General features: G+C 43.5%; 11 protein-coding genes across 11 annotated transcripts; 5 read left to right on the top strand and 6 right to left on the bottom strand.

The window, feature by feature from the left end:
- Positions 1-2,967: 2,967 nt before the first annotated feature.
- Positions 2,968-3,391, bottom strand: BYT42DRAFT_483822 (uncharacterized protein; the record flags this gene model as incomplete). Its single annotated transcript, XM_051563724.1, has 3 exons — positions 2,968-3,047; positions 3,115-3,251; positions 3,276-3,391. Coding segments are annotated over 3 exons (333 nt in total), but the record flags the coding sequence as incomplete, so codon positions are not given.
- A 2,695-nt stretch (positions 3,392-6,086) lies between these two features.
- BYT42DRAFT_572872 (uncharacterized protein) lies at positions 6,087-7,686 on the top strand. The gene has a single exon (XM_051568661.1). It carries the CDS (start codon positions 6,118-6,120, stop codon positions 7,456-7,458), a length of 1,341 nt encoding a protein of 446 aa, XP_051422077.1. The 5' UTR covers positions 6,087-6,117; the 3' UTR covers positions 7,459-7,686.
- Positions 7,687-7,729: 43 nt separating this feature from the next.
- Positions 7,730-12,476, bottom strand: BYT42DRAFT_572870 (NUC173 domain-containing protein). The gene is made up of 14 exons (XM_051568660.1): positions 12,357-12,476; positions 12,239-12,268; positions 12,115-12,168; positions 11,963-12,042; positions 11,692-11,908; positions 11,426-11,620; positions 11,213-11,359; positions 11,058-11,149; positions 9,989-10,994; positions 9,332-9,923; positions 9,153-9,269; positions 8,834-9,083; positions 8,062-8,767; positions 7,730-7,992 (listed from the first exon to the last, which is right to left on the bottom strand). Exons 1-14 carry the CDS (start codon positions 12,417-12,419, stop codon positions 7,861-7,863), a joined length of 3,681 nt encoding a protein of 1,226 aa, XP_051422076.1. The 5' UTR covers positions 12,420-12,476; the 3' UTR covers positions 7,730-7,860.
- A 1,074-nt stretch (positions 12,477-13,550) lies between these two features.
- BYT42DRAFT_572864 (uncharacterized protein) lies at positions 13,551-14,624 on the top strand. The gene is made up of 3 exons (XM_051568659.1): positions 13,551-13,729; positions 13,789-13,945; positions 14,000-14,624. Exons 1-3 carry the CDS (start codon positions 13,582-13,584, stop codon positions 14,517-14,519), a joined length of 825 nt encoding a protein of 274 aa, XP_051422075.1. The 5' UTR covers positions 13,551-13,581; the 3' UTR covers positions 14,520-14,624.
- Positions 14,625-14,628: 4 nt separating this feature from the next.
- On the bottom strand, positions 14,629-15,661 carry BYT42DRAFT_572862 (uncharacterized protein). Its single transcript, XM_051568658.1, has 2 exons — positions 15,435-15,661; positions 14,629-15,368 (listed from the first exon to the last, which is right to left on the bottom strand). Exons 1-2 carry the CDS (start codon positions 15,523-15,525, stop codon positions 15,103-15,105), a joined length of 357 nt encoding a protein of 118 aa, XP_051422074.1. The 5' UTR covers positions 15,526-15,661; the 3' UTR covers positions 14,629-15,102.
- A 468-nt stretch (positions 15,662-16,129) lies between these two features.
- Positions 16,130-16,843, bottom strand: BYT42DRAFT_498970 (uncharacterized protein; the record flags this gene model as incomplete). Its single annotated transcript, XM_051564599.1, has 1 exon — positions 16,130-16,843. The coding sequence occupies one exon, from the start codon at positions 16,841-16,843 to the stop codon at positions 16,130-16,132; it is 714 nt and encodes a 237-aa protein (XP_051422073.1).
- A 780-nt stretch (positions 16,844-17,623) lies between these two features.
- On the top strand, positions 17,624-18,216 carry BYT42DRAFT_368680 (uncharacterized protein). The gene has a single exon (XM_051563262.1). It carries the CDS (start codon positions 17,743-17,745, stop codon positions 18,163-18,165), a length of 423 nt encoding a protein of 140 aa, XP_051422072.1. The 5' UTR covers positions 17,624-17,742; the 3' UTR covers positions 18,166-18,216.
- A 155-nt stretch (positions 18,217-18,371) lies between these two features.
- On the top strand, positions 18,372-19,100 carry BYT42DRAFT_368715 (uncharacterized protein). The gene is made up of 2 exons (XM_051563263.1): positions 18,372-18,422; positions 18,510-19,100. The coding sequence occupies exon 2, from the start codon at positions 18,594-18,596 to the stop codon at positions 18,951-18,953; it is 360 nt and encodes a 119-aa protein (XP_051422071.1). The 5' UTR covers positions 18,372-18,422; positions 18,510-18,593; the 3' UTR covers positions 18,954-19,100.
- A 946-nt stretch (positions 19,101-20,046) lies between these two features.
- Positions 20,047-20,644, bottom strand: BYT42DRAFT_614739 (uncharacterized protein; the record flags this gene model as incomplete). The annotated part of the gene is made up of 3 exons (XM_051571886.1): positions 20,047-20,289; positions 20,356-20,465; positions 20,530-20,644. 3 exons carry the CDS (start codon positions 20,642-20,644, stop codon positions 20,047-20,049), a joined length of 468 nt encoding a protein of 155 aa, XP_051422070.1.
- A 681-nt stretch (positions 20,645-21,325) lies between these two features.
- BYT42DRAFT_572850 (eukaryotic rRNA processing) lies at positions 21,326-22,572 on the top strand (the record flags this gene model as incomplete). The annotated part of the gene is made up of 1 exon (XM_051568657.1): positions 21,326-22,572. A coding segment is annotated over exon 1 (442 nt), but the record flags the coding sequence as incomplete, so codon positions are not given.
- A 161-nt stretch (positions 22,573-22,733) lies between these two features.
- On the bottom strand, positions 22,734-24,433 carry BYT42DRAFT_572848 (uncharacterized protein). Its single transcript, XM_051568656.1, has 5 exons — positions 24,369-24,433; positions 23,946-24,283; positions 23,442-23,861; positions 23,341-23,374; positions 22,734-23,238 (listed from the first exon to the last, which is right to left on the bottom strand). Exons 2-5 carry the CDS (start codon positions 24,234-24,236, stop codon positions 23,105-23,107), a joined length of 879 nt encoding a protein of 292 aa, XP_051422068.1. The 5' UTR covers positions 24,237-24,283; positions 24,369-24,433; the 3' UTR covers positions 22,734-23,104.
- Positions 24,434-24,471: the final 38 nt, after the last annotated feature.

Below are 24,471 nucleotides of genomic sequence, written 5' to 3'. Positions count from 1 at the left end.
CCGTTTGCGCCAGTTGTAGTTAAACAGAGTATCGTCGTCTTTCGAATAAAAATGTGAGTAAGCTCTTTTTGAAGAAAAGTGGTTGATGATACGACTGGCGTTCTTCTGTAGCATCATTCAATTTGTTTTTATTTGTCAGTTATACTGTATATGTCCTTTCATTCTCTTTCATTTTCAATGAATCGAATAATACACAAGCAGACGTGCTTCGATCTATGAATTCATGCAACAGTGGGGTGACTATTGTTTCATCCATGGAAAACCATATATTTTTGTCTTCAGTCTTATCTTTTTCTTTTGATTTTCTCTCTCTCTTTCTGTTTGCTTGATAAACCCTCACTATCATTGTAGCAAGATCCCATTCGCATCCATCATCCAGACCATTCTTATCCCGTGTATTTAAATCGACTACCATCCTCAAAAAGGTAAGCGTCGAGTGGTCTACCATCGATTTTGCTCCGGCAAAACAGACTTGGGGACTCTCGATATCTGGAATCCAACTCGAAGTTACCGTCACTTCTGGCCACGTCAATATTTTTTGCCTGCTCAAGCTGACACCACCGATCCATCGCTTAACTGTCCCTGGAAGCAATTTTATTTTCCGCATCGAAGAAGAAGCTTACCTGGCGGTCCGTATCATCTTTTTTTTTTGTCCGGTTCACCATTTGGTTCAAAGGCAAGTCCAATTTCTTTTCCTTTGCTATGATGTATAATGAACGTATACTAATTCAAAAAATTTTCAATGTCATATAATCCAAGTCATGTCAAGCAATCAATGGCTATTGCAAACTCAAATAACAAAGGTAAAATATCTTGACGAAATTTTGAATCAATCAAAGAGCTTACTAACTCATTTTTTTAAATACCCAACATACCCACACATCTTTCTAGATCTATCATAGCCTGGGCGGGATGGAACTGAGGGGGGGAACCAGTGCTGCCCTGCGCGTGTTCAGAAACAAATCACGTTGCAACGTATGCCATAAGGTTGTCATTAATATACCGAAGTTCCGTCAAGAGTTCTCGCCCAGGTTATGCCGTGTATGCGTTAGGCTTTTTGTCTGACGAAAGTCGCTCAATGTAAGAGGGCGACCTCCGGTGGCAGGCGGCATCCATTGCACAGCGGGTGTACGGCTTGTTAGGTTGATAACTGTCATGTCGGCATTTCAATTTGTTTGTTTTCTCCTCGAACATCCGAAAACATACAACAATTGCGTAATGAAAAAATCATGGAGAAACCCTAATTGGTCCGAAGCATAAAGAAGAAATTCTGGGATTCTCCGCAATACACTGCGTTGTCTTTTTTTTTTGCTTCTCTAGAATATCACTCAGGAACCGTGCATCTATCCAACCGTGGCTGCCTACTTGTTACGGACTCAATTACACCACTTGCATTGAATGGATGGATAAATCACAGTTGAGTTCCTGGTGGTCACCCGCAACTAATCCATTTAAATATATGCAAAAAAGCCTTGTTTATCCAAAGTATCAATTTGTCCTGCATATTTCATCTTCCACGTCATTGTAAACAAAGGGCCTTTTTTGTTACCTGGTGAAATGAGTTCCCATGGTAGGTTATTTTTGTTGGATGATGCATGTTGTCATAGCAAATCAAAAATGGAAATTTCCAGCACCTAAAGTTAAGGTGTGTGGACGGACCCTCTCATCTTCAAGCGCCGCTCATGCGCTGGAGCGCTTTGAGCAGATGAAAAAGAGGTCGCTATAACATCATGATTACGATGATCATGTCGGCATTTAAATCTGGCGAACTAAAACATGGCCGCTCACTGTCATTGATCATGAAAGCGTCACCTAAAACACGGAGCATTTTCGTTGAAAAACTGTATAAAAAGCCCATCAAAACTTTCCCCAGATATCTATCAGTACCTATCAATTTAGCCTGAATACATCTACAATGTCTGGACCCGGTGATCGACCTGTTAAAACTGAACAACAAATTGGTTAGTACTTTTTACATTTACATGCATTGTATCTATTCAACCCCCATAACTCTCTAACCACCTATTTCGAAAATTAGGCCGTGATGATAACAGTGCCGTAGTTGGCCATGCGTTACCCCGTGCCAGTGCTGAAACCGAGAAGGTTGTCGAAGTTGGTGAACGACCTAAGGAAGAAAAATGGCAAGATGACCACGTTACCCATCAGGGTAGCAACGATGCCAAGGGTGTCGTTGGCCAACCCCAAGTCGACAAGGAGAAGAAGAACAATTGAAAGGCATAAGCTTTCTGCTGTACATTGATTGTAACAAAACTATGCAACCTCTACTATAAATACTATTGTACAAAATAAATTGTAACTTGACAGACACGTCCATGGAAGACAATGTGGGATAAAGACACACACATACTACGATATACGAGCGCTGTATACTATGGGGGAATTCGGCTGATAGAGAGTAACTGGTTCTATGAGCGTAACAAATACCCGGCATGTCTTGCGCCGGCACCGTATTGTGAATTAGCAATTAAACTTTGGTATTGCATGCATGTTTTTCTGCGCTCGGTTGCTCAAGGTTGGGTCCCAAAGCAGCATGAAGGCAGAGATCATAATTCTCAACAAGAATGCGCCGAGTAGACCGCAGCCAAATTGAAGGTATAAAATAGTTCATGAATTTGTACTGCCTGTGTGGGATATATAAAGCTGTGCCATGACATTCAAAGATAGCAACTTGGAGAACATATTACTGTGAGCATATTCATGGCCTTGCCATTCTCTAAATACAGCAAGTAAACTGCGTGGCGTCATTCAACGCAAAAACGGATTTGATTCCCTCTTTTTTGTTTATCGCATATACAACAATGCAACATTACCAAAAATAATACGAGCAGACCCTTTTGCTGGACTTCAGCTACAGCAAAAGCTACGCTGTATCATTGAAAATCGTACAGATCACTGTCACGCATCAATTGTATTGCTTCAAGCAGTTGGTTTCTCTTCTACTTCTGCGGCTTTTTGTTGTTTTTCTTTATACGTATAATACAGTGATCCGCCCACCATGGCCAAGATTGTAAACCCCTGTGCAGCCACTAAGCATGAACATTAGCATTTCACAGATCTCCACTTGACAGCCACAAAAAAAAGCGACAAAGTTACCTCTTAGACGAAACATGTTGTTAGCGTAGGCTCTGTTGCCGGTTCTGACACCTACGGTAGCAGCCAAAAGAGCAAAGCAAGTCAATCCCACACCTACGTTACCCACGTTCGCAGTTAGCATGGGTGCTTGGAAATGTCTCCTTCATCATGAAAGCGAGTACTTGCCTGCGGGGACCAACGGCTCTTCTTTTGACTTTCGCTTCATGCGATCCCAGGCACTTTCGCCTTCCATGGTCCTTCGCATGAAATCCAATTCTTCTCTGGTATATTCTTTCATTTCTGATAATGTAATGAAGAGGGAAACCGAAATCTCCCAGTTCAGAAAAAAGCTCGTATTTCTCTTTCGCTGTCACACGCCAATCATAGGCTTGCATTTCTCTTGGGAGGATTTTTTTTTTTCTGTTTATCGTTTGAAACAATTTTTCTTGCAACGCAGCAGAATAATAACTTTAATGCTTCCAGCCGAAAGGCTACATGTGCAGGGATTATCACGAGCCAAGTTGGTTCAATTAGCATCCGCCAGGCCATAACTGGGATATAATCCATGAGTTCGCAGATTCTATTATTGAGAAGGAGCATCAATCATCTACAAATTAAGCATACTAGCCATAAAACGATTTTCCATCAGTGAAAGGTGGTAGGAAACTAAGCATGAAATTATAGGGTACTTCAGCAGATATGAACAAGTTTGCCGCAAGGGTAAAACCGTGCCATCATGTAACATAACAACCCTTCAATTCACGTGTTACGGATTAGTTTCCATCTATATTTGTCGATATAACGGCCTGATGTTGTAGCCTGGTGAATAGTAACGGCATAAACCGGTCGATGAGAATTGGGACTGTCAGTTGGTGGACGGCCAAAACGGAAAATAGTTCCGGTTTAAAAGTAAGGCCATTTTCTTCCGCCACATAACTTCAATGTATCTTCTGAACTTGGAACAAATATAAATTTGCATGATCGACATGGCTAAAATTGCTAGCCCTTCCACAATTTCCTGAACAGTTGTTCTCAGAAATTACAGGAAACCACGAGCGAAAGCTTACATTCTTAGAGAAAAATTTTGATGGCACATGTGAATCAGTTCGTGAAGAAGCAAAGGCTTCGCCTTGACTTATTGTTAAAGATGGAGGAGCAAGTGGAAAGTGAATGCCTGTGATCTCGGTTCCATGCTCTTCTTTCACGAAGCGCGGCTCTTTCCGCTAATAAGCACTGGCTAAATCGATGTTCTATCCCATTTTCCAATATAAGCTTGATTCTTTTATCGAGCAGCCGCTGCAATTACAAGATTGCAAATCTCAGATCTGAAGAATTTGCTGTACGATTATATGCTGTGCTTTTATTTCTGTGTTTCCATCATCGACCATTGAATGATTTCTTGTTGCTATTGCCAAAAATTGATTAACAAGGAAACATGATCTCGACTGCTTGGTGGAGATTGACCCTGCGGCACTTAGAGTGTCGTTGGCTGCCTATCAACCAGCTCTTAACAATCTGATATCTTTACAATTTCAATGATGAAGTCGGGGACTTGAGGTAAAGAAGACGCAGTGCGGATCGGCGCAACGTCCGCATGGATTTGGTGAAGTTCCGTTGGAAGTTGGTTTATCCTTGTGGTCTCTATTGGCAATGTTTCACCCATATGCAAACCACGCTCGGGGTAGGAACGCTCATTGATGGCTGTGATCGGTTGACCAACAAAAACAACCTCATCCAATACAGAGCACGGCTCGTACTTTGGTGTCTGTGCTTTGTGCGATATTTGCCGAGGTTGTTCGACTTGAGAAGTTCTTGCTAGGATGAACGATCTCTCGATATAGAAAATAATAGCGGTTAGCTGAGGGCAGCAAAGGAGGATTCCTTTCAGGATGTGTCATCGTGGCCTATTTGATTTTTTCTTTCAAAAAATGTATTACTCGGCAGTGCTGCAGACTGCGTTGACTATCTTTCAGCTCGTATTATACACTTTATTGAAAATGGAAGTCATCCTAATGAAGATGGCCTCTTCTTTTTGATGAACAAAGTCGTCAGTTTCAACGCTTTTACAGGAAACAACATAATGGGATATGCAGCACGTTCACCATCATCACTCGTGGTCAGGCTCAACACAAAGATAAATAAAGCTTGGAACTCAGTTATATTGTTGAAAAAAACTTATTTCGCAATATTAGACACGCGCATAGCTGCATATTGCAGGTCAAGCATACTATGAAGAATTTTCGCTTATACGCTGGCTTTTGTTTTTATTCCAACTCGGAAACCAATAATCTTTGAGAATGGCATTATCGAACCAATCAGTCTATCAAATTGACGCAACCTGCGCATTTGCCAATAAATCTTCAAACGACCATCTCAATCTCTCATTTCATAGGGTCAAATTAGACTTTCAATCTCAGCCACCCTCCTTACATAATACGTCTGTCCTTCAAAACGCTTTCGGACTGGATCCGATTCAGAGAAGGATCTTTAAATTAAAATGCTGATTCAATATGATTCATTGGCCCACTCAACAAAAAAAAAAAAGCCTCAAAAAACAACGAGGCTTTGGCGCTGAGTTCTGGTTACTGTAATCGTATTGTTCGTCTTGGAGCCTTCAAAAAAAAAAAGTCTTGTCTGTCGGCTGGCAGAAAAAAAGTCTGCGCCAGACCAAAAAAAGAAAAGAGGTCGCTCGACGCGCAATTTTCATTATGTGTCATTATTTCATCTCTGATATCATTACATTCTAAAGAAAAAGTTATCAATGGTTTATTAAATTCAGAAACATGTTGATAAAAAAAGTCTTCCAATCGCCGGTCGATTCGGTCCGTTGATGTCCTTGATAAAGTCCACGTTTCGAAGGTGGAGTTTGAAAAACCATGGTCATGGCAAAAGTTTCACTTGATTGACGTTGGTCCGAAACAAACCATTTTACCCGTCTGTGGAGCTATAAAAAGACCCTTGATATTTTATTCTTATGAATTCTCTAAAAACGCTTTTTATTTTTGCTTCACTGTGCAACGCGCGATGAAAAACAAGGAAGACGCGACGCTCGAGGTTATTCTTGATCCAAACTTTACGGGCACTCTGCGCGGTTTGGCCAACGATGTCTCCGAAGGCTGCGTGCTAAAAGGGGTATGTTTGGTACAAGTCTACCGTCCTATTAAAGTGCGTCGGCTGTTTGTCCGATTTGAAGGTCGCTGCAGAGTCAATATCAAATGCAGTACGGTGGTGGGAATGCCTTCCTCCGATGGTCTTGAATCCCGCACCTTGATTTTGAAAGAAACTGTCTATATCGATGGAGAACCGCAAGCCCAGGTTTTGGAACCCGGACTTTACCGATATCCTTTCTCCTTTGATATTCCTGGCAAATTACCCGCTACCTTGTACAGCAAACGAGGTTATATCTGCTATCGTCTGAAAGCTAACTTGTGCCGTCCCATCTTCGTGAACGATCTACGCGTTTCCCAAGACATCACGTTGCGCCGGTGTCTGATGAGCGAGCTGACCCCGATGCTCAATGTGACCGAAGAAGTGCAAGGCAAGGAGAACAGCGACATTTTAGATTACAAGGCCACCGCCCCGTCCATGGTGTATCGCGAAGGCGGCCTTATCCGACTCAATCTCGACACCCGACTGGTGGATCCCAGCACCTATTCAATTCGATCTATTTCATGCGCTTTGCGAGAGCGCGTCTCGTACAGCACGACTGGCAAACAATCCTTGACGTCTCAGACCGTGGACAAGGTTGACGATCTGTATCCTTTGGGTTGGAGTACCTTTTATCCCTCTGAAGCCGCCGACTATGATCCCACCGAAGCTCATCAATATAACGCCGTGATCCGTGTTTGCCCGCGCGTCAACGCAGATACAACTTGCCGACTGTTACGGGCCGAGCACACTGTTGTCGTTAACATTCTTGTGGAAAACCATTCCGTACCCGCCGAAGAAGGTTCATTTTCTGATACTGTTTCTTCGTCCAGTTCCTCCATTGCCGATTCTCCTCCAGCAGCTCGTTCCGTTGTTTCTTCACTCAGTCGTTCCTCGTCATCTTCGTCGCTGTCGTCTCTTTTCACTCTTGGCCGCAGTCATTCATCCGACGACGATATCAAGAATGCCATCACCTCGCTCAGCACCTTGGAAGTTTCTTCCAAGCGTAGTCGTCGTACATTAAGTAACATGACTTTGTGTACTCTGGAGTTACCGATCATTGTCACTTCGCGAGAAAACGTCTGGGAAGGTGATATGCCACCACTGCCAACCTACGAGCTGGCGGATGAGCCTCCCAGTTACGGTCAATCACTCCATCAATGCCCTCCCGCGCCCATGTATCCTGATACTGCCAATACCATACCCTTATCCGTATAATTGCTAAAATGCCTCTCCAAACATCTGTGAATAATCTCGCTTTCATTTGTATATATAAAATTTTATCATCAACCCATTTGAATTTTTTTTCCCATTTATTCAACTTATTTATGATTTTGGACCTTCGTATTCCTAGCTTACCAGTCGGTCATCTAATTCAGGCGGCAGGTTTGAGGCAGATCCCGCGAAAACCATGAGAAGTTGCTGCTGTGTATCAATTTAAATGAATCAGTCAGACTCAAAAAGTCAATGAAAGAATGATGAGTGATGATGAGAATAAGTAATAAAACATGCATTTGTATTGTATAAATTTTTTGAGTTATTTTTGCTTCAGCATTCGTTATCGTGTCTGCTTCTATTATCTTTACATGAACTGTCATAAAAATGCTATGGGAGAAATGTCTATTTTCTGATTCTGCCGGTAAAAGTGACCCGAGGACCATCTTTACGGTTCTTTTTCTTGATGACTTTGTTAAGAGGCATGTATGCATAGGGATCCGCTTGACCCTTGCGCTTAACATCACCGCTTGCTTTCTATAAAAATAGCGTAACCGTGAGTATTAGAATCCTGCCTTTTTTTTTGCATCTTCAACTATCTTTTACCTGTGAACGGTATTCTTTGCCAACTTTTTCGAATCGCTGAGCTTGCTTCTTCTTTCGTCGTTTTTCGGCGGCTCCGTCGACATCCATGGCATCGTCTTCACCCATATCATCATCTTCACCTTTACCCTTCTTGAATTTGATGCGGTTGCGTCGATCACGAACAAAACCATCGGCGCTCTTTTGTGCTTGCATGTAATAATCTTCTTCAACAACGGCTTCTTCCATATCGGCTTCATCGTCCGAGCCCTGGATCACCAGACGACCTTCTTCATCCTCATCGAAAGCAGCTGCCTTGGCAAGGTTCTTCACTTTACGCTGAGTGGGTTTGGCGGACGAAATGCGTGATAATGCTGATTTATCCAAGAAATCAATGGGGCCACTTTCTTCGCTTTCATGAATGAAAGTTTGGGCACCCGCTTGTTTCTTTTTGTTCTTCTTGCCGCCCGCATTCGCTGAGGCAGCACCACCCATCTCTTCATCGTCCGACATTTCCAATTCGCTTTCGCTGCCGTACAGCACTTCTTCATAAGCATCGTTCATACCGGACAGTTTCTTGGCTGATTCACGGTTCGCCACGGCCTCATCGTCTTCCATGTCACTGTCGCCGAGACCCGACTTGTTGCGTTTCGCTCGAAGACGGCGCTTCTGAATATTGGCAATCAGTTTCTTGTCTTCCTCAGGAATCACGTGTGCAATGAATTCATAGCTATAAAAATCACATTCTTATTAGTGACACAAATCGAGACACGGTAGGATTTTTCATGACACATACGAGAAGCGACGGATCAAACGTTCAAAAATGTGACGAATCTTGAGCTTGAAATGACTGCGGTGTTGATGGCTGCATTTCAACAGATTTTCAATGATTTCTTTCAGTTGCATTTCAATCACATTGTTTTCGAGCACGACAATGCACACTTTGACATATCCCAGAGCAGACTTGACGATCTCTCGGTTGTTGGATGCTACAAACACATTGATCGTTTGCAACAACTCCAAAGCCAAATCGGTATAAATGTCGTCTATATAACAAAAGGAATGAGTTCTCTCCAAGATCGAAAAAAAAGAAGATCTTTTATGTATCGCCGTACCTTTGAACTCGAAAAAGATGCGAGAAAGAGCAGTAATGGTGGCACTGATCATATGCGCTGTGGTACCGGCCAAACCAGCCGTCACCATGGTGAAGAATTCGCTGATATTAGCAACAGCTAAAAGAAATAATTTAGATCTGTTTTCTGGGTAACTTCTCTTTATGGGTCATACTACTTACCATCAGGTACGGATTCATCCATGCCTTCCAAACGGCTGTTCTTGACAATACCACCGGCCTTCATCTTGCGACCCATTTCAACGAGCAAGCCGAAAGCAAAATCGCGAGTCTTTTCACTTTGATCCTTGGAGCAGATGACGGCCTCGGAAAGAATAGCTGGGATAAAGTGAAGATCCGAGGACGGAAGCAAGCGAACCACTTCCAGTAAGGTCTTGACACGATCTTTACGCGCGGACATCGTACAAGAGGCGGTTGCTTCCAGTAACTTGTCTTGCAGTTCATCGAGATGGCCAGACACGACCTGACGACCTGTTTCTGTGTCGAGTAAATGGTTCAGCACCTTGTAACCCTTCTTCTGAAGAGCGGGTTCGTCTTCCTTGGTAAGTAACATGCTGGCGGTGCCATTGTACAACAAACCGGCCGATTCAGCATCCAAAAAGGGAATCATAACAATGGCAAGATCCAACATGGTATGTGACATGGGAGGCGGCATCGATGGGTCGTTGGCAGCAGCAGCACCAGCGTTATCGGCACCTGTTTCCAAAGCCTGAGATAACAGACCAAGTACCTTCTTGAACGTCGCATTGATATCCTACAAAACGAAAGACAATAAGCCAAGGGGTTTATCATGAGATCATGACACGTTGTAACACATACCTGGGGCGTTGTCACGGTTAAATAGCATTTAATGGTCTCGGCCAAGAAACCACGGAACATGGGAGCAATCTGGCTGTACACGTTGAAGAACACAGCAAGATAGTTGACCGCAAAGGAACTCATATGCTCAAGATTTTCGGAACATTCGGCCTTGGTGAGGTTGTAAGCTTTTTGAAGATCGGCATCGGTTGCGGATGATTTTAACAGGGACTGGTTCTTCTCGACGAGTAATCGAAGGGCTTGAGTAATGGTGGGACGAAGATCGGGTTGGGAGTACAAAAGCGAACTGAACCGTTCCGCCACTTCGTGGTTGAAAGCGGCGCGAAGGTCGTAAGGGAGATCGCAAAAACCGGGAGCTAAACTCCAAATTTGATTGACGAGCGTTTCGTACACCTTGGCCTGAAGAGCCAGTTCCTTCTGTGTTGCTTCTTCAGCTTTAGCCGTCAAACGATCCGCCAAGGGCATCAAGACGTTGGTGAAATAGCTTAAAGAGGTATTGGTGGTGTATGATTTTAACAAGGGAAGCAAGAAGGCACGACCGACACCCGAAGAGCCATTGGTCGCTTCCAAGTTGAGAGGAAGGACAGATAAAAATTGTTCAGGGCCCATCGTAGCAATAGCAGCACCAAGCGTCTTATCCAATTGCTCTTTGTATGCTTCGGCAGGAGAAAGTCGGAATTCACCCAACAAAGCGAGACAACCGTTCATCAAAGGAGAAGAGGCGCGGCGAAGACGTCGGAACAAGGCTTGTTGAACCACCATAACGTGAGCCCATGCTTGTTGGAAATGGACGCCCAAGCCCAATTCAGCGATGGAAATGATCTGCGACAAACCATTTTCCTTTCCAGATCGTGCTTCCTCAATCATATCGTCCGTCAGACAATACTCCACGAGCACACTAAGACAATTGGCCATCTGACGATAACAGCGCGATTCGGTTTGGAAATCGTTGAAAATCACGGTGAAAATGGTAATTGCATCTTCGGCACACTGAGCTGGGTTCATCCTAAAAATAACCGTTCCCATCAGTACCGTCCCATTCCATGATCAGTTTTTTCCACCAACGTACTTTGCATAGACAGGATATGCTTTTCCGATAATCAACAACCATGCAGGCAGTAATCGCTCATCAATGGCAGCAGGTTTCAATTCGCAAATAGCCTAACGATTTCGCTTGTTTATACACATACACTTGATGATCAACTCGGTACACAATTGAGTTACCTGGAGCAGACTGGCGAATTTCTCATCATCAATGTCGGTTTCCTGTGCATCGAAAAGGGATTCAAAGACGTCAAAGGCGCCCTTGGTCAGGAAGATATTGTTGAACTTGGGCAACTGTAAGAGAGCTTGGCAAAGAGAGACAAATTGCTACATGTAAAATCGAATATCAGCATTCAGCTGTGGGAGATCAAGCGTGCCAGACGAATAACATACACTGGGAGGCCAGTAGGGGACAATCGATTGCAATAAAGCCAAAATCTGTTGAGCCGCATGCTGGTTGGATTTGGTCGTTTCGTGAAGAACGCGAAGAATGAATTCGGCCGACATGACGGCGGCAGGATGAACGATGGTAGGTGGAGGAGGTCTCGATAAGATGGATCGAACAGCATCCTGAGCTCTCTTACGAGCCTAAACAATTAAAAAGATGTCGCTTGTTACGCAATTGCTCGGTTCCAGTCTTCCATTTTCGTTGATTTTACCTTGGGAGAAGCATCTGCGCTCAAAATGAGCAAAAGCTGATATATTTTCTTAACGACCGGCATACTCCAGGCTGCACCATCTTGAGCGATAAGAAGCTCTTGTATGCAACCAATCACCGAACGCACCACAGGTTGTTCTGCCTTGTGTTGCTCATATGCATTTTCCAACAAAGGCATGACAGTACCGAATTTGGATCGAAGCACGGAATGCGGCAACCTATGGCCATTATTAGTTTGCCGTCCCATTAGATCATATCCATGACAAACTTACTGAGGGAACACTTCATCGAGAAGATACAAGAGTGCACCAGTTAATTCACTCGAGACATCGGTAGCTTGAAGTGTGGTAATCTACGGAGCAAGTTTAGATGGCATGGTTCAGATCGAAAAACTTTAATCTGATCAAGGAACCACAAATTTTACCATGGCGCCAAAATAAGCGGTCGGTGTAAGTTCGACATTCTGCTCTCGGATCGTCTAAACAAATCGTACAATATGAGTCAAAGAACGGAATATTCTGAGTCGTCTTTTTCAGAGCCGTTCTTACCTCCTCAATGGCGAGAAGAGTCTGAGCATACTATATAAGCCAGCGGGAACAAAAAACCGAGATCAGTAAGCTAATTACAAACTGCTGTCACTAATACGTGTTATGACAATGACTCTACCAATTTCTGATTCTCCAACTTGGAGTTGGCCTGCTTCCTGATTTTCTCAAATTTAGCTTCCATGACGGGGGCGATCGTTCGAGACAAGAATGGCTTGATCGGGTGTGCGATTGACAAGACGAACAACCGGATTTTCTGTCAAGCAACTTTGACAATGTGACTGTCTATTTCGCCTATCCACAAATTTTTTTTTGCTGGGCTTGACAAAGGGTTGAATGTCCGCCTCCATTATCAAACGTTTTTGGAGAGGAACTCCATGGATGCGAGCAATTATTTTCAGATGTCACCGGACTGACCCTATACTGATAAGAATAAAAGAAATAAATCGCTGTATACTGCTGTGTTTGGCAAATAATGACATGTCAATTGTGGCGAACTGCCAGCTGCAGCACCACTTGCTCACCAATGCATGGACGGAGGAGTGCAAAAAAGGCAACTTTTTTGTGTCAGATTTTCGAGGCGGGTCACTGGTCTCCCCGTTTTGCATTAGTCACATTTAATCATATTGCTATCCCGCTGTAGACTGATCCACCCGCGTCATGACGGATTCACTCAGGTTGCGGTAGATTCACCCGACCGTAATCCCACTGAAACTGGATTCACTCGCCTCCTACGGATTCACCCAAGATGGATTCACCCAACCGTCTATGATCCAGGCAAGTCTAGTTAATGTAAACTTCTTGTCGTCGTTTTTTGTATCGAACGCTGACGTGTTAGCTGGTTTTAATACTGCTGCTCTGATTATGTGATGATCAAGGCCTTTGCCAAAGGTAATATCGCAAAAAAAAATGGTTGTCGACGTTCTTGGGATACGATTATTTTGCAAAGGACTAGTTTTTATTCAAATAACCCACTCAAGCATCCGAGTCGTATATGGGCAATAAAATGCTTAAAGATCACGAAATTACTGCATTTTAAGCCAATTGAGCAAGCCATTGCCGATAAAGACGATGTGATACATCTACAGGGATAACCTTGGGCTGCCGATAATGATTCCTCCAAATTATGCTCTATCAAGAGACTGTTTAATAAGTTGCTTGGCTTCGATAAGTCAGTTCAGGGTGTGGACTCTCTCGTGCCAGGCACCGTGCGTCTGGGGGAATTGTCATTTCGCCACTTGTGACCGTTCTTCTCGAAACTTTCGAAGCAGCGATTCCTGAAATGGCAATGCGGATTTTTGCTTTTTTTGTTGCAGCAATAATACAACATCAAGCACTCCTTCACGATGATGACAACGGTGTCTTCTTCGCCTTCCGCTGTAAATATCACTTCATCAGAGACTGCTTCTTCGGAAGAACAAATCGTTTGTCGTTGGAAAGATTGCTCGTTGAGTTTTCCCAATCCTCATCTGTTAGCAGCTCACATATCAGAAGGTACGCTTTCTGAGACGCCTGATGAAGGAGTCTATTTCGTTTAATGACCCATTGTACAGATCACGTCGGATGGAAACGAGGAGAATATTTTTGCGAATGGGAAGGCTGTCCACGGCAAGGTGTCAAGTGTCATAACCGATTTGCGCTTATGCTGCATTTGAGAATCCATACCGGTGAAAAGCCATTTGAATGTACCTACGAAGGATGCGAACAAACGTGAGTAGTCTCTTTATCGATTACATTGACTGTGGAACTGACGGTCTAGCTCAGATTTGGTCGCATGGATGCGTTAGTGAGACATAAAAAGTCAGAACACAACGAGATTGCCGTGAGCGACAACCGTCAAAAAGCGGCGGCTCGATCCCCATCAACCTTGAAAAAGAAAGCAAAGCAAAGCCGCTCAGACGACGTAGCAGTAAATTCAAAAGCGAAACGCCGGAAATGGTTGCCATCGCACGAATCGCACTGGTCTTCGGATGATTCCGATGCACCCGTCGACCATGCCGATGCCACCGTACCATCAGCAGATAAATACAAGCTGGCCAAAGCGCAATTGCGTTATATTCTACGAGAAAACGAAATGCTGAACGATGAATGGGAAACGCTTCAAAGAAAGATGAAACGATTACAGACGGAACGACGTGTTTTATTGGACGCACTCATGGCAGCGGAGGATCACGTTGACGACGACCATGTTCCCGGCAGATTGACTGGCAAGGACGATACTGTACCCCTAAGTAGTCCGAGCATCAGTGTTAGTAAAGAGGCAGGGGACATTGTTCCTCTTTGAATCAAAGCATCGCAACATGGGACTATCTGAGATATCCCATATCTTGTACATTAAAGCATCAATTTTTGAAAGACTCTACACAGAGTAAAACAAGCCTGTTTATTACAATCGAACAATGGTGTCAGCAGTGGTATTGGGATTCCTTTGGGAAACAGGAAATCTATGATATGCGTAGAGGTTATTGACATGGTGGGCTTCTTCCTTGGAATCAACGATTCTTCGTTGATCAAATCACCGCGATCGAATATCTCTTCCATTAGCTTCAACAGCAAACTTGTATAATAGGAACGTAAATCGCAAGATATTTCATGTTTACAGTATTTTATGGTGGTTTTTACAGTTACACTGGGAGGTCTGCATACATCACCATCAAGGTATACATAACGAGCATTGGCAATGACATCATTTTCTGTTCTTGGGGTGTATGTTTCAGTGTGTTTTATCAAGGTGTCTGGCCTAACAAGCCGGCAAAAAATCCACAGTGAAACACGACAGGAGTGTTAATTACAGGATGAGATAAAACCCATGAGGATTACAAAATATTACAAGAGGGAGTATAATGTGTACAGATAAAAGAATACCGTTAAGTAGTGTTGTGATGAGTAGAGGAAGCGAACGGATTGGGAGGTTGGTCGAAGCTTTGTAGTGGAACATCTTTCTTATATTCTTGGTATGACGGAGGTGGCATATCAATGACATAACTGTCTGGTTGATACACTGCAGGAGGGCGACTGATTTGGGCTTCAGATGATGTCGGCGTAGGCTGATTTGATCGAACGTAGTATTGAGGATTGTAGTCCTGGCTAACATAAGAAACAACTTCCTGCTGCGGTCCCTCTTCTTGATGACCTTTATTGACAGAACCCACCGTCGTCAGAAAATGAACCACAATATTTTGCTGATGTGTTTACTTACCAATCTGCCACCGTCGCATCACTGCAATAAAGCCGAAAATTAAAAGGACAATACAAGTTATCCATATCGCGCTGAAAGGGCCATCGAACATGGATTTGACTGCGGAAAAAGCGAATTAATAAAAAGCCGCATCGAAAGAGTGAAGCCCCGCATCTCGCATTTTATATATCCGTCAGCTTAACTCCGCGGTTCAGGCAGAGAGAATGACGAATGATGATTGGATATTTTTTTCATAAAGGAAGAAAAGAATATCCATTAGTTCGTTTATAAGTTTGGCCATGAAACGCACAGGCTATACAAACATCAGCAAACGGAAAATCCGGAAAAACCTGCAAGTAGCTCATGACATCAGCGGACAAATGCATACACTATGCGGTTTAAATTTATCCCATTTTGGTTCCAAAGAAGCTCTTCACTTCCCTGGGTCATCTGTCATAACGACTGGATAAACAGTTGACATCCAGTGTGCTTCCAACATCACCGAATTCGATGGTGAAAACGTGAGTCGTACTTTCTTAGAAACATCCCATATCGCCTGCTTAGAAATCAGCGTTGTCCTTGACACGCCAAAAAAAAAAAAAAAAAAAAAATGCAGATTATCAGCGTAATATGAGTGAAACTAGATTTATTTGGAGATAGGCATGGGAATGTTGTAGACGTGATTATCGAGGATATAAATGCGTGTATCTTCCTACTTACTCTCCTGAGCTGAACCCGATCGAACAATTCTGTGCAGTAGCAAAGAGTAAGGCTAAACGCGGTACTGTAGCTTTACAGGAAGACATCTTATCTGATGCATAGGGTGTGGTAATCGATGGTGCGTTGGGTGTCCTTTGTAGGCGTGCACAGTTGTGAAATGCTTCCAGAACACTGATCGCATACGGCAATTCTGTCACCAAGGAAGCTATCCCTTGAAAACTGTCCGGCAACTTGATCTCGGCTAATTTGAGCTTGATATACAAGCGCATGGCTGGCAGGAGGACGTAAAAAGGGATTGGTCGGCCAACAATCTGAATTCCCATGATGCCGTCGAAATTTTGGTTGTCAAGTGCATTCTTGCAGAATACGGCTAGCTTCAGGAGATAACAACACACCGAATGATGGTCTTCCGCTTGGATGACTGCCTTAGCCTCGTCGTAACCAAAGGTGGGGTTCCATTTGACGCTGTAACACCCTGTGATACAGAGATCAGGGCTCAAACCGTCTTGATGTCCATACTTCTTTGTTTCCAGTCTTGTTTCGTTGGTCCAGCGCAAATAGACACCAGCATCTTGGTCGTCAAAAAGACCGGAAAGAAATGGTTCGACAAACCTGGAGCACAGCTCAGATTCATTGACGTCCTCTTCGATGGGCAGAGGTGGCAGTTTGCGGATCAAAGAGCACAATGAGCAAATGGTGCTCCACTCCATTCTCTTCGATGGAATAGATCGGTCGCCATTCACCGATGAATGCCAGTTTAATAGCCGTGTCTTTTGGTTTTCGGTCTTTATCCTGAGCATCGCATGATCCCAAAATTACTGTTTCTGCATCAGTGGATGTCGTTTTTCTTTTCTTCTTGGGGCGTCTGCTTGATGCTTCGTCGTTCTCTTTAAACGGCGTCTCTGGCATCACGGGTCTGCAGGAGGGTTTGTGTTGTGGGTTGAGGTGCTTCATAAAGTCCTGAAGGACTTGAGATTTTGTCAAGCAGACTTGACACGCGAATCCTTTCGCCGTCTTTGTGGTGTTGGTGTGTTCTACATATGATAGAACCGCGACAACCAACGACAACTATGTTGCAGGCGTCAAATGACATCAGTCCTTACCACTAAAACTCATTAAAGCTTTCTCCAGGTAATCATGCCGGCGGTTCTGCAGAGATCTTTTGCTCGCAAAGCTTGCTTCGCGTGACATTACAAAGCTTGAGTCAAAAGAAGGACCTGAGCAAAGAAGAATATCTCGGGATAATAGCGAAACGATAGCGAAGTGGTGGCGAATGGTAGTGGGACGGTAGCGAAAATCATAGCAGAGTAGCAAAAAGACTTCAATAGAAGATGATAAACAATGAAAAATAAAAATGGTCACAGAAAGGGTTAGAGTTTTGGCTGCAGGAACAGGAGCCATTCAAAAGAGAACAGTCAATTATGCTGCGCAGCTCAATTTTTTAAACCCCACAATGGCCCCTTTTTTTCAACCTCAACAATGACGTAAAATAGCTCCCTTCTTTCTTTTGTTCAAAATGAAGAGAACGCTTCTTCCTTCCGGCTACGATCTACCAAGAGGCAGAGTCAGTTCTGGGTGCGCCCAACCTCATGTCTGACCAACGGCGTCCATGGGTCTTGATATCCCCTTTCCTATCTTTATTTTCGGTGTTTCTGCCGACGTATTGTCAAAACCGACTCCTGTTTTCCTGGTCAATCGTTGCTTTCACCACAAGCAGTACGTTGCAAACTTCACCTCACCGCAAAATCTTGGGAAACATCTAACGTCAATTATTCAGGCAATTTTCAAGACCAGGATAGCTCTGAAGTCCGGATTAGCACCCTCATGGTTCTTGCTGGATGCATCCTCTCTTGAATGGTTCACCACTCAGCAAACACTTATCGACAAGAAATGTTTCGATTTGTCCGACGCATTATATAAAATGCAACTTTCCCTTGAGGACCATTTATACGTCCTTCTTGCTTTGGCGTCGATGCTGCTTCTGTCACCGCCCAGTTACCCCCGAGGAATTGAAGCCTTTCATCAGCCATGACAATTGCTGGCTATCATCCAGCTCATCGGAAACAATACAACGTCAACCGGTTGCCGATGCCTGTTCATAGTGTAGCCAACACCCTCGCAGTGATCGGCAAGCTTACCACTGGCTCCACCAAAAGAAAAGAGGCCATAACGCTACTGAATGTCTATCATTGTCTGAACACGAATCTAAGTTTGCCGACGCGTCGTTGCCATTGGTGAAAGATTTGCTGGAGAAACAGGGCTGAGGTATTGAGTTAAACGCAGCCAAAAGTAAATATCCAACTGGAAGCCCTAATTCGGAACAGGTACGAATAAAAATTTGAACGTTGAAAGATTTTCTGAATTGATCCGTCTTAGTGTCGCGGCCGAATCTTTTCGAAATTGGCGATACCAAGAAATGACCAACGTGGAGTGAAACAATCAACGGTGATTGACGGATCCATGACCACTTATCGTTGGTCACAGCAAAACTTTTCACGGCACCGTACGCCATGTCGACGAAGTGCTCACCAAAGCGGCTTCAATCAACCATTCCTTATCCAAAAGAAATGCAAATTTGCTTACCACAAATTACGGGTCCTTGGATACATGGTGGGCAAGGACGGATTCGAAATGGACCGCGTCAAGGTGGAGAAGATCTTGCGATGGCCGACGCCAACTAGCCTCGAGCCTCACCGAGCTGAATCGTTACGTCAAGCTTATCCAATTTTATCGACGGTTCATCCCCTCCTTCTCCAAGGAAATCTCCCCACTAACCCAGTTGAAGAAAATGGATGTGGCCTTCCATTGGGGCCAGGTTGAACAACGGTGCTTTGAAAAATGCAAAATGCTCATCAGTTCGGAACCGGTGCTGGCGCATCCCGACTTCAACGGACTATTCGTTCTTTTTACAGACACGTCGGGTATAGGCCTGGGAGGTGTATTGACGCAAAAGGCCGACGCTGGAAGTAATATCCACCGGCCCATCTATTCCGGTTGCGGTCAACGCAGCAGTGATTGCCTCAGGATCTCAACTGTTTGAACGACAAGCGCTGCCGGGAATTCACTCCCAAAATCTATTCTTCAATGCAAGTTCACACCTGTATGTACCATGGATGTTTGGAACGCTAAGCTTCCCTTCAACTATTTGTTCTTCATATAGTATGTTGCTTTTCTATGACCTGTTTTGTTTAGATCTGGGTGCTTTTTTTTTTTTTTACTACCCACTCACTTCATTCATAACATCAATGAAGCTACGACTTCTATTTACATGTCATTCTTTTTATAATGAACAACTGTGTTTCAGTTCCGATGGTCAGTATATTTATAAGCTACCAAGTGTGTTGATAAACAGCGGCCAAGAGGCACTTGTTTCTTGCCTTTGCTGATTCTGAAAGATAAGTAACATGAAATAATACGTGAGTCCCCGCGGAACTTTAGCATCGGCGTAAAAGCGCAGTGATATAAATCTGACAGGTTTCCCATTTAGTGCGCTGTAGATGAAGATCATCCGTGAAACGAAGCTGCAAAAATCTACAGTGCCACAAGCAAATTTTTAATATGATCCGTCATGCTGCATGGCGTCTAGACCGTCAAATCGAGAAACCCAAGACTAAAAAACAATGAGAAGAAAAAAACAAACAAGAAGCCTGTAATTAATCCAATTATGTATTTTGATACTGTACGCCGCCTCAGGTGACAAGGGACTGAGCTATTTTCAGTCGCCCTCCTCTTACTGACAATTGTGAAGTGCAGGAAGGAATCACAGATGGTGCCTTGTGAGAATGAGGGAAAATAAACAAGAAAGAGGAGGCTGCCGATGATCCAAAAATGGAAATGACAAGGTGCATGTGGATGGTAAAGAATGAATCAAACGTTCCAAGCGGGCCAATGCTGATGGATTCGAATGTTGGTATTAGATTTCTTCAAATTCTACATCGTCGTCGTCGTCTTCATCGTCTTCCATGGCAGATGAAGCCGGGTGGGCGGAGGCGGCGGCAGGTTCAGCAGTGTCGTTTCCGTCGGCTCGTGATCGAAGAATTTCCAGGCTTTTGTTCTTTAGTGCTGGAAGCATTTCTGACCATATGTCGAGTTTTTCGGAATACTTGCTGACAGCTTCCTTTTTAATGGCAATATCTCGTTTTAAAAGCGTTACAGACTATCGGGGCCTTTTTTGAGTCTCGCGTCAACCTCGCTGTCACTTGTAAAATTTATGAAAGATCACCTCTGATAAAGACAATTGCTCATTTCCCATGGCTCGCAAACGAATATCCTTGATCTGTTTTTCAACATCAAGCATGAGCGACTTTAATTGCTTTACATGCTCTGTCAATTCTGATTGAAACATGCGCATTAGTGTCATTTTGCAGTTTTTTGGTTCGATTGTGAGTAACCGTACCTTCTTGATCGTCCTTTTTCAGCTGAGGTTCGACTAGTAAGCTTTCAAGGCAGGTGTCAAATGCTTTGCCAATTTGAACTACTGTTTCCGGAAGACTACTGGTGTTCACTGACATTCTTTATTGTTCACGCACAGTTTGAAAGCAGTTCATTCTGCGTTTGGCACTCTCTCGTGGCGGAGAGTTAACTTGTTCGTGACGGCTTCTCTGTATCCATCCGCAAAACTGCTCACTCATGCATTGCTGTCAATCGGCTTTTCTGATCAGTTATACAGTCGAATGCTGCTGCCAGATGAGTGGTAGTTTTGGAACTGTTCTCCATCCATTAGCACCATTCTTATGCCCATACACCTGCCAGCAGGTCGGTTCCTGGGAAATTAATCTTTCAACTGCAAGCATCATAAGATGATTCATATCGTGAACAAACAGAATGACCAATAGCCCCATAGATCCATTCAATAAGTTTGTCGTTTTAAGAAATGATGAAAAAAGCAGTTAGTTGCCTCTTTAAAGCGTTCAAGGTACCAAAATCGGATCCGTATCAGCTTTAACAGGCTAAGCACCTTGAAATCAGTCAACCAGATCCATAATGCAATGTATTAAAACATCAACTAAAGTGAAGTTGAGCTAGTTATAATTATTCAGCTTTTCATGCCTTTGATAGTGGACGCTGATCAGTCGACTCGAACAGCAAGCGTGATCAAGGTTGTCGGAGGCTGAAGTTGAAGACCGGCCAAGTGGCTTGGGCAGAGTGAGACTTCTTTTTCTTCGGCCGAGAGTTCTCTGCTTTCGGAACCAAAAAATTAGACACTGGAGTTTTTTTTTCTTTCTGATCGTTCATTATTCCCGCCATGGCAGCCGCTAAAGCACGTACTCAGAAAAAGAAATCCGCCGCCGCCGCCAGCAAGGCAGATAAAAAGGTTGAGAAAGTACAAGAAACCGTGATTGTAGAACCCGTTGTCGAAGAAGCCGTCGTGGAAGAACAACCGGAAGAGGAGCAACAAGAGGAAGAAATAGAAGAAGAAGAGATCATCCCCGAAGCCATTCCTCTCGAAGACTTGAATGAAAGCGATATTGACGATGAAGATGGTGATATCATCACCGAGCAACGCATCACAGTAAATAATACCGTACGTTACTCGGAATTGGCATTTAAGCGTTGGAGCGATCGATGATCGATGACTAACTTTTATTCACTGTATAATAGGAAGCCATGACCCGTATTACTGAAGATTTCAAATTGAAGAACTTACCGTGGATTGAAACCATGACTTTGACGTCTTCGGAACCTATTGTCCTCGCCGATGTCCACGACGATATGGCTCGTGAATTGGCTTTCTATCAGCAGGCATTAGAGGCCGCTAAGATCGCCCGCGATCGGTTCAAAGAAGCCGATGTGCCTTTCAGCCGACCTGATGATTACTTTGCGGAAATGCTCAAGAGTGACGAACACATGGCCAAAGTACGACAGCGATTGTTGGATGAAGATGCCAAGCTTAAAGCTTCCGAAGATGCCAAGCGTCAACGTGAGCTCAAGAAGTTTGGCAAAAAGGTCCAGGTGGAGAAACAGTTGGAGCGCCAGAAGCAAAAAGCAGACATGTTGGAAAAGATCAAGTTGCTCAAGCGAAGTAAGTTATTATTTCCCAAATACATGACCTGACAACAGTGACACTGACCGATTTTATTTTACAGAGCGGAAGGATGGTGCTGGTTCCGATCTTACATTGGACAACGATTTCGATATTGAATTAGAAAATGCCGATACCAGAAAACGAGCAAAAACGGACAAGAAACCAGTCAATTACAAGCGTCAACACAAGGATACCAAATATGGTTTTGGTGGCAAAAAACGACATGCCAAATCCAATACGGCCGAGTCTTCAGCGGAATTGGGTGGTTATAACAAGATGAAGGGTAAAGTACCCAAAGGCAAGTCCGCCAAGCGTCCTGGCAAGGCAAAGCGTCAAACGATGAGAAATAAGAAATAGTAGACTTTTTCATGAAAAACCCCACAAAGCTCAACATTGTAATAAAGTATCGACTGCATTTATTTTCACTTTTATCAACTCTGTTAACTCGACTTTTTTCCCTCGGATCTATTCTCATCTGGGTGAAAAATAAGTGAATAGGAGGCGATCTTTTCTTTTTTTTTTCAACATGGAGCGAATCAATATTCTGCGTCCCCACGTGTTGATTGCAGGCAAGTCCGAGAATCAGGGGCTTCGAATTCCTTATCGCAACATGACGTTGTGTTATGTGTGGTATCAAGTATGACATCAACAGTGTCATTGCAATGTCTTTTGTTGGGATGATATTGTATTGAAGGAAGGGCTGTGAAGAAAAAAAAAACACCCACACACATTTGCTAGCTGTAGATTTAGGTACAACGAGAGGATAGATTATTTTCTATTGAAGAGATTACTAGAATTATGGGATGAAAGCTCATTTACAACGTAATGAAATATGGTTTGTTTGTTTTTTGGTGACTATATTAATTAAAATACGGGAGAACTATGGGACTTAGCGTGGACGGTCAAGATAAGGGAAGAAAGAGTAGGTGTGTTATCAGCGAGTTTTTTACGCTTGTGTATTGAGCTCGGTCAAAATGACCACTTCTTGATGCTGCTTGATTTCCAGCTTCACAGGCTTTTCTCCGTTACCACGGTGAAGGATCTTTTCATTAAATTGGATTTCGGAAGGATGGCTCGTCACTGTGGGTAATATAAAAAAAAAAAGGGGGGGGGGAGCGAAGGAATGGGAATATAAGTCTGACTGAAAAAGGAAACTTGGTTCACTCATCGTTATCCACTTACCCCAATGAATACAGCAGCACAACACGGTTACGCACTGTTGTTGACAAGATCGTTAGCATAAATAAACTAAGATTAGAACCGTGTGTAACGCTCGGACTTACCAGGGTGATGATGCTGGAAAGAACCAGACCTCGTTCTTCGCCTTGATGCCAAAGCATGATGCAATAGTTGACGATAGCGCTAACAATGGCCATGATGGATGGCAAGAGGCTGTGTCTTGCCATGATGTAAAGATTGGTGGCTTGATAGTCCGTTTGTTGGGCAGTATTAGGGAATAACCAGTATTTGACGAAAATACCAGTATACAAACTGGCAACGAACACATCATAACAAAGTACGGCTACGGTAGCAGGCAGTTCATGCCCGATGCTACAATGATAAGGGAATTCATCACGAACGGAAGTGACGCGGAACCATGTCAACAAGACAAAGATGGCAATGTGGGGGATCATGAGACAGATATTGGTAATATAAAGTGGGCATCGGTATCGTGGTGCTCGAGTGGCTGAAATAACGTAAATCTAATATGATCAAAAATCATAGAACACTTGATGAGATGCATGGCTCGACTGGAAAAAGAATAAAAAGAAAAAAGGTTTTCTTACCTTTTCGACGAAATGCATGTAAAGGGTGACTTTGAAAACGGTGTAGAGCAAAGTGCAGTTGTAGAAGGTGAGGGAGCAGGAGATGAAATTACCATTATTGGTACTGGTAAGCATACAGGCAATCAAAGAAATTGCCCAAGCGATACCGTAGAGAACCAATAATAGACCTTGACCATAATGGATAGGGCCATCAAGCATGGCAACTTTACGTCCAAAGATCAAGGACAGAATAGTGATACATGAGACACTGTTGACTTCGGCAAGAATTTCCCACTCGTCTGGTGAATACATGAAGGCAAACTCAAATGGATCAAAAGAAATGTATTAAAAGTTTCAGGGTAAAGCTACATTTATAAACGCATTTACATTTTTTTTATGATCATAACCAGGGGATTCTAATTTTTTTTCTTGTGTCTTTTTCAGAAACAACATCCAAAGTTGTTAACCTTAAAATCATGAACCTGGACGGAGCTTATTTCAGTGTCCGCTTTGATTGCTCCCTAAATAAAGGTTGTTTTTTTGCACA

Source organism: Radiomyces spectabilis (genome assembly GCF_025331425.1).
Source record: "Radiomyces spectabilis strain NRRL 2753 chromosome Unknown BYT42scaffold_8, whole genome shotgun sequence".
In the NCBI taxonomy this organism is placed as follows: domain Eukaryota; kingdom Fungi; phylum Mucoromycota; class Mucoromycetes; order Mucorales; family Radiomycetaceae; genus Radiomyces; species Radiomyces spectabilis.
The sequence above is the reverse complement of the archived record's forward strand: the minus strand, read 5'-3'. Positions and strand labels throughout refer to the sequence as shown.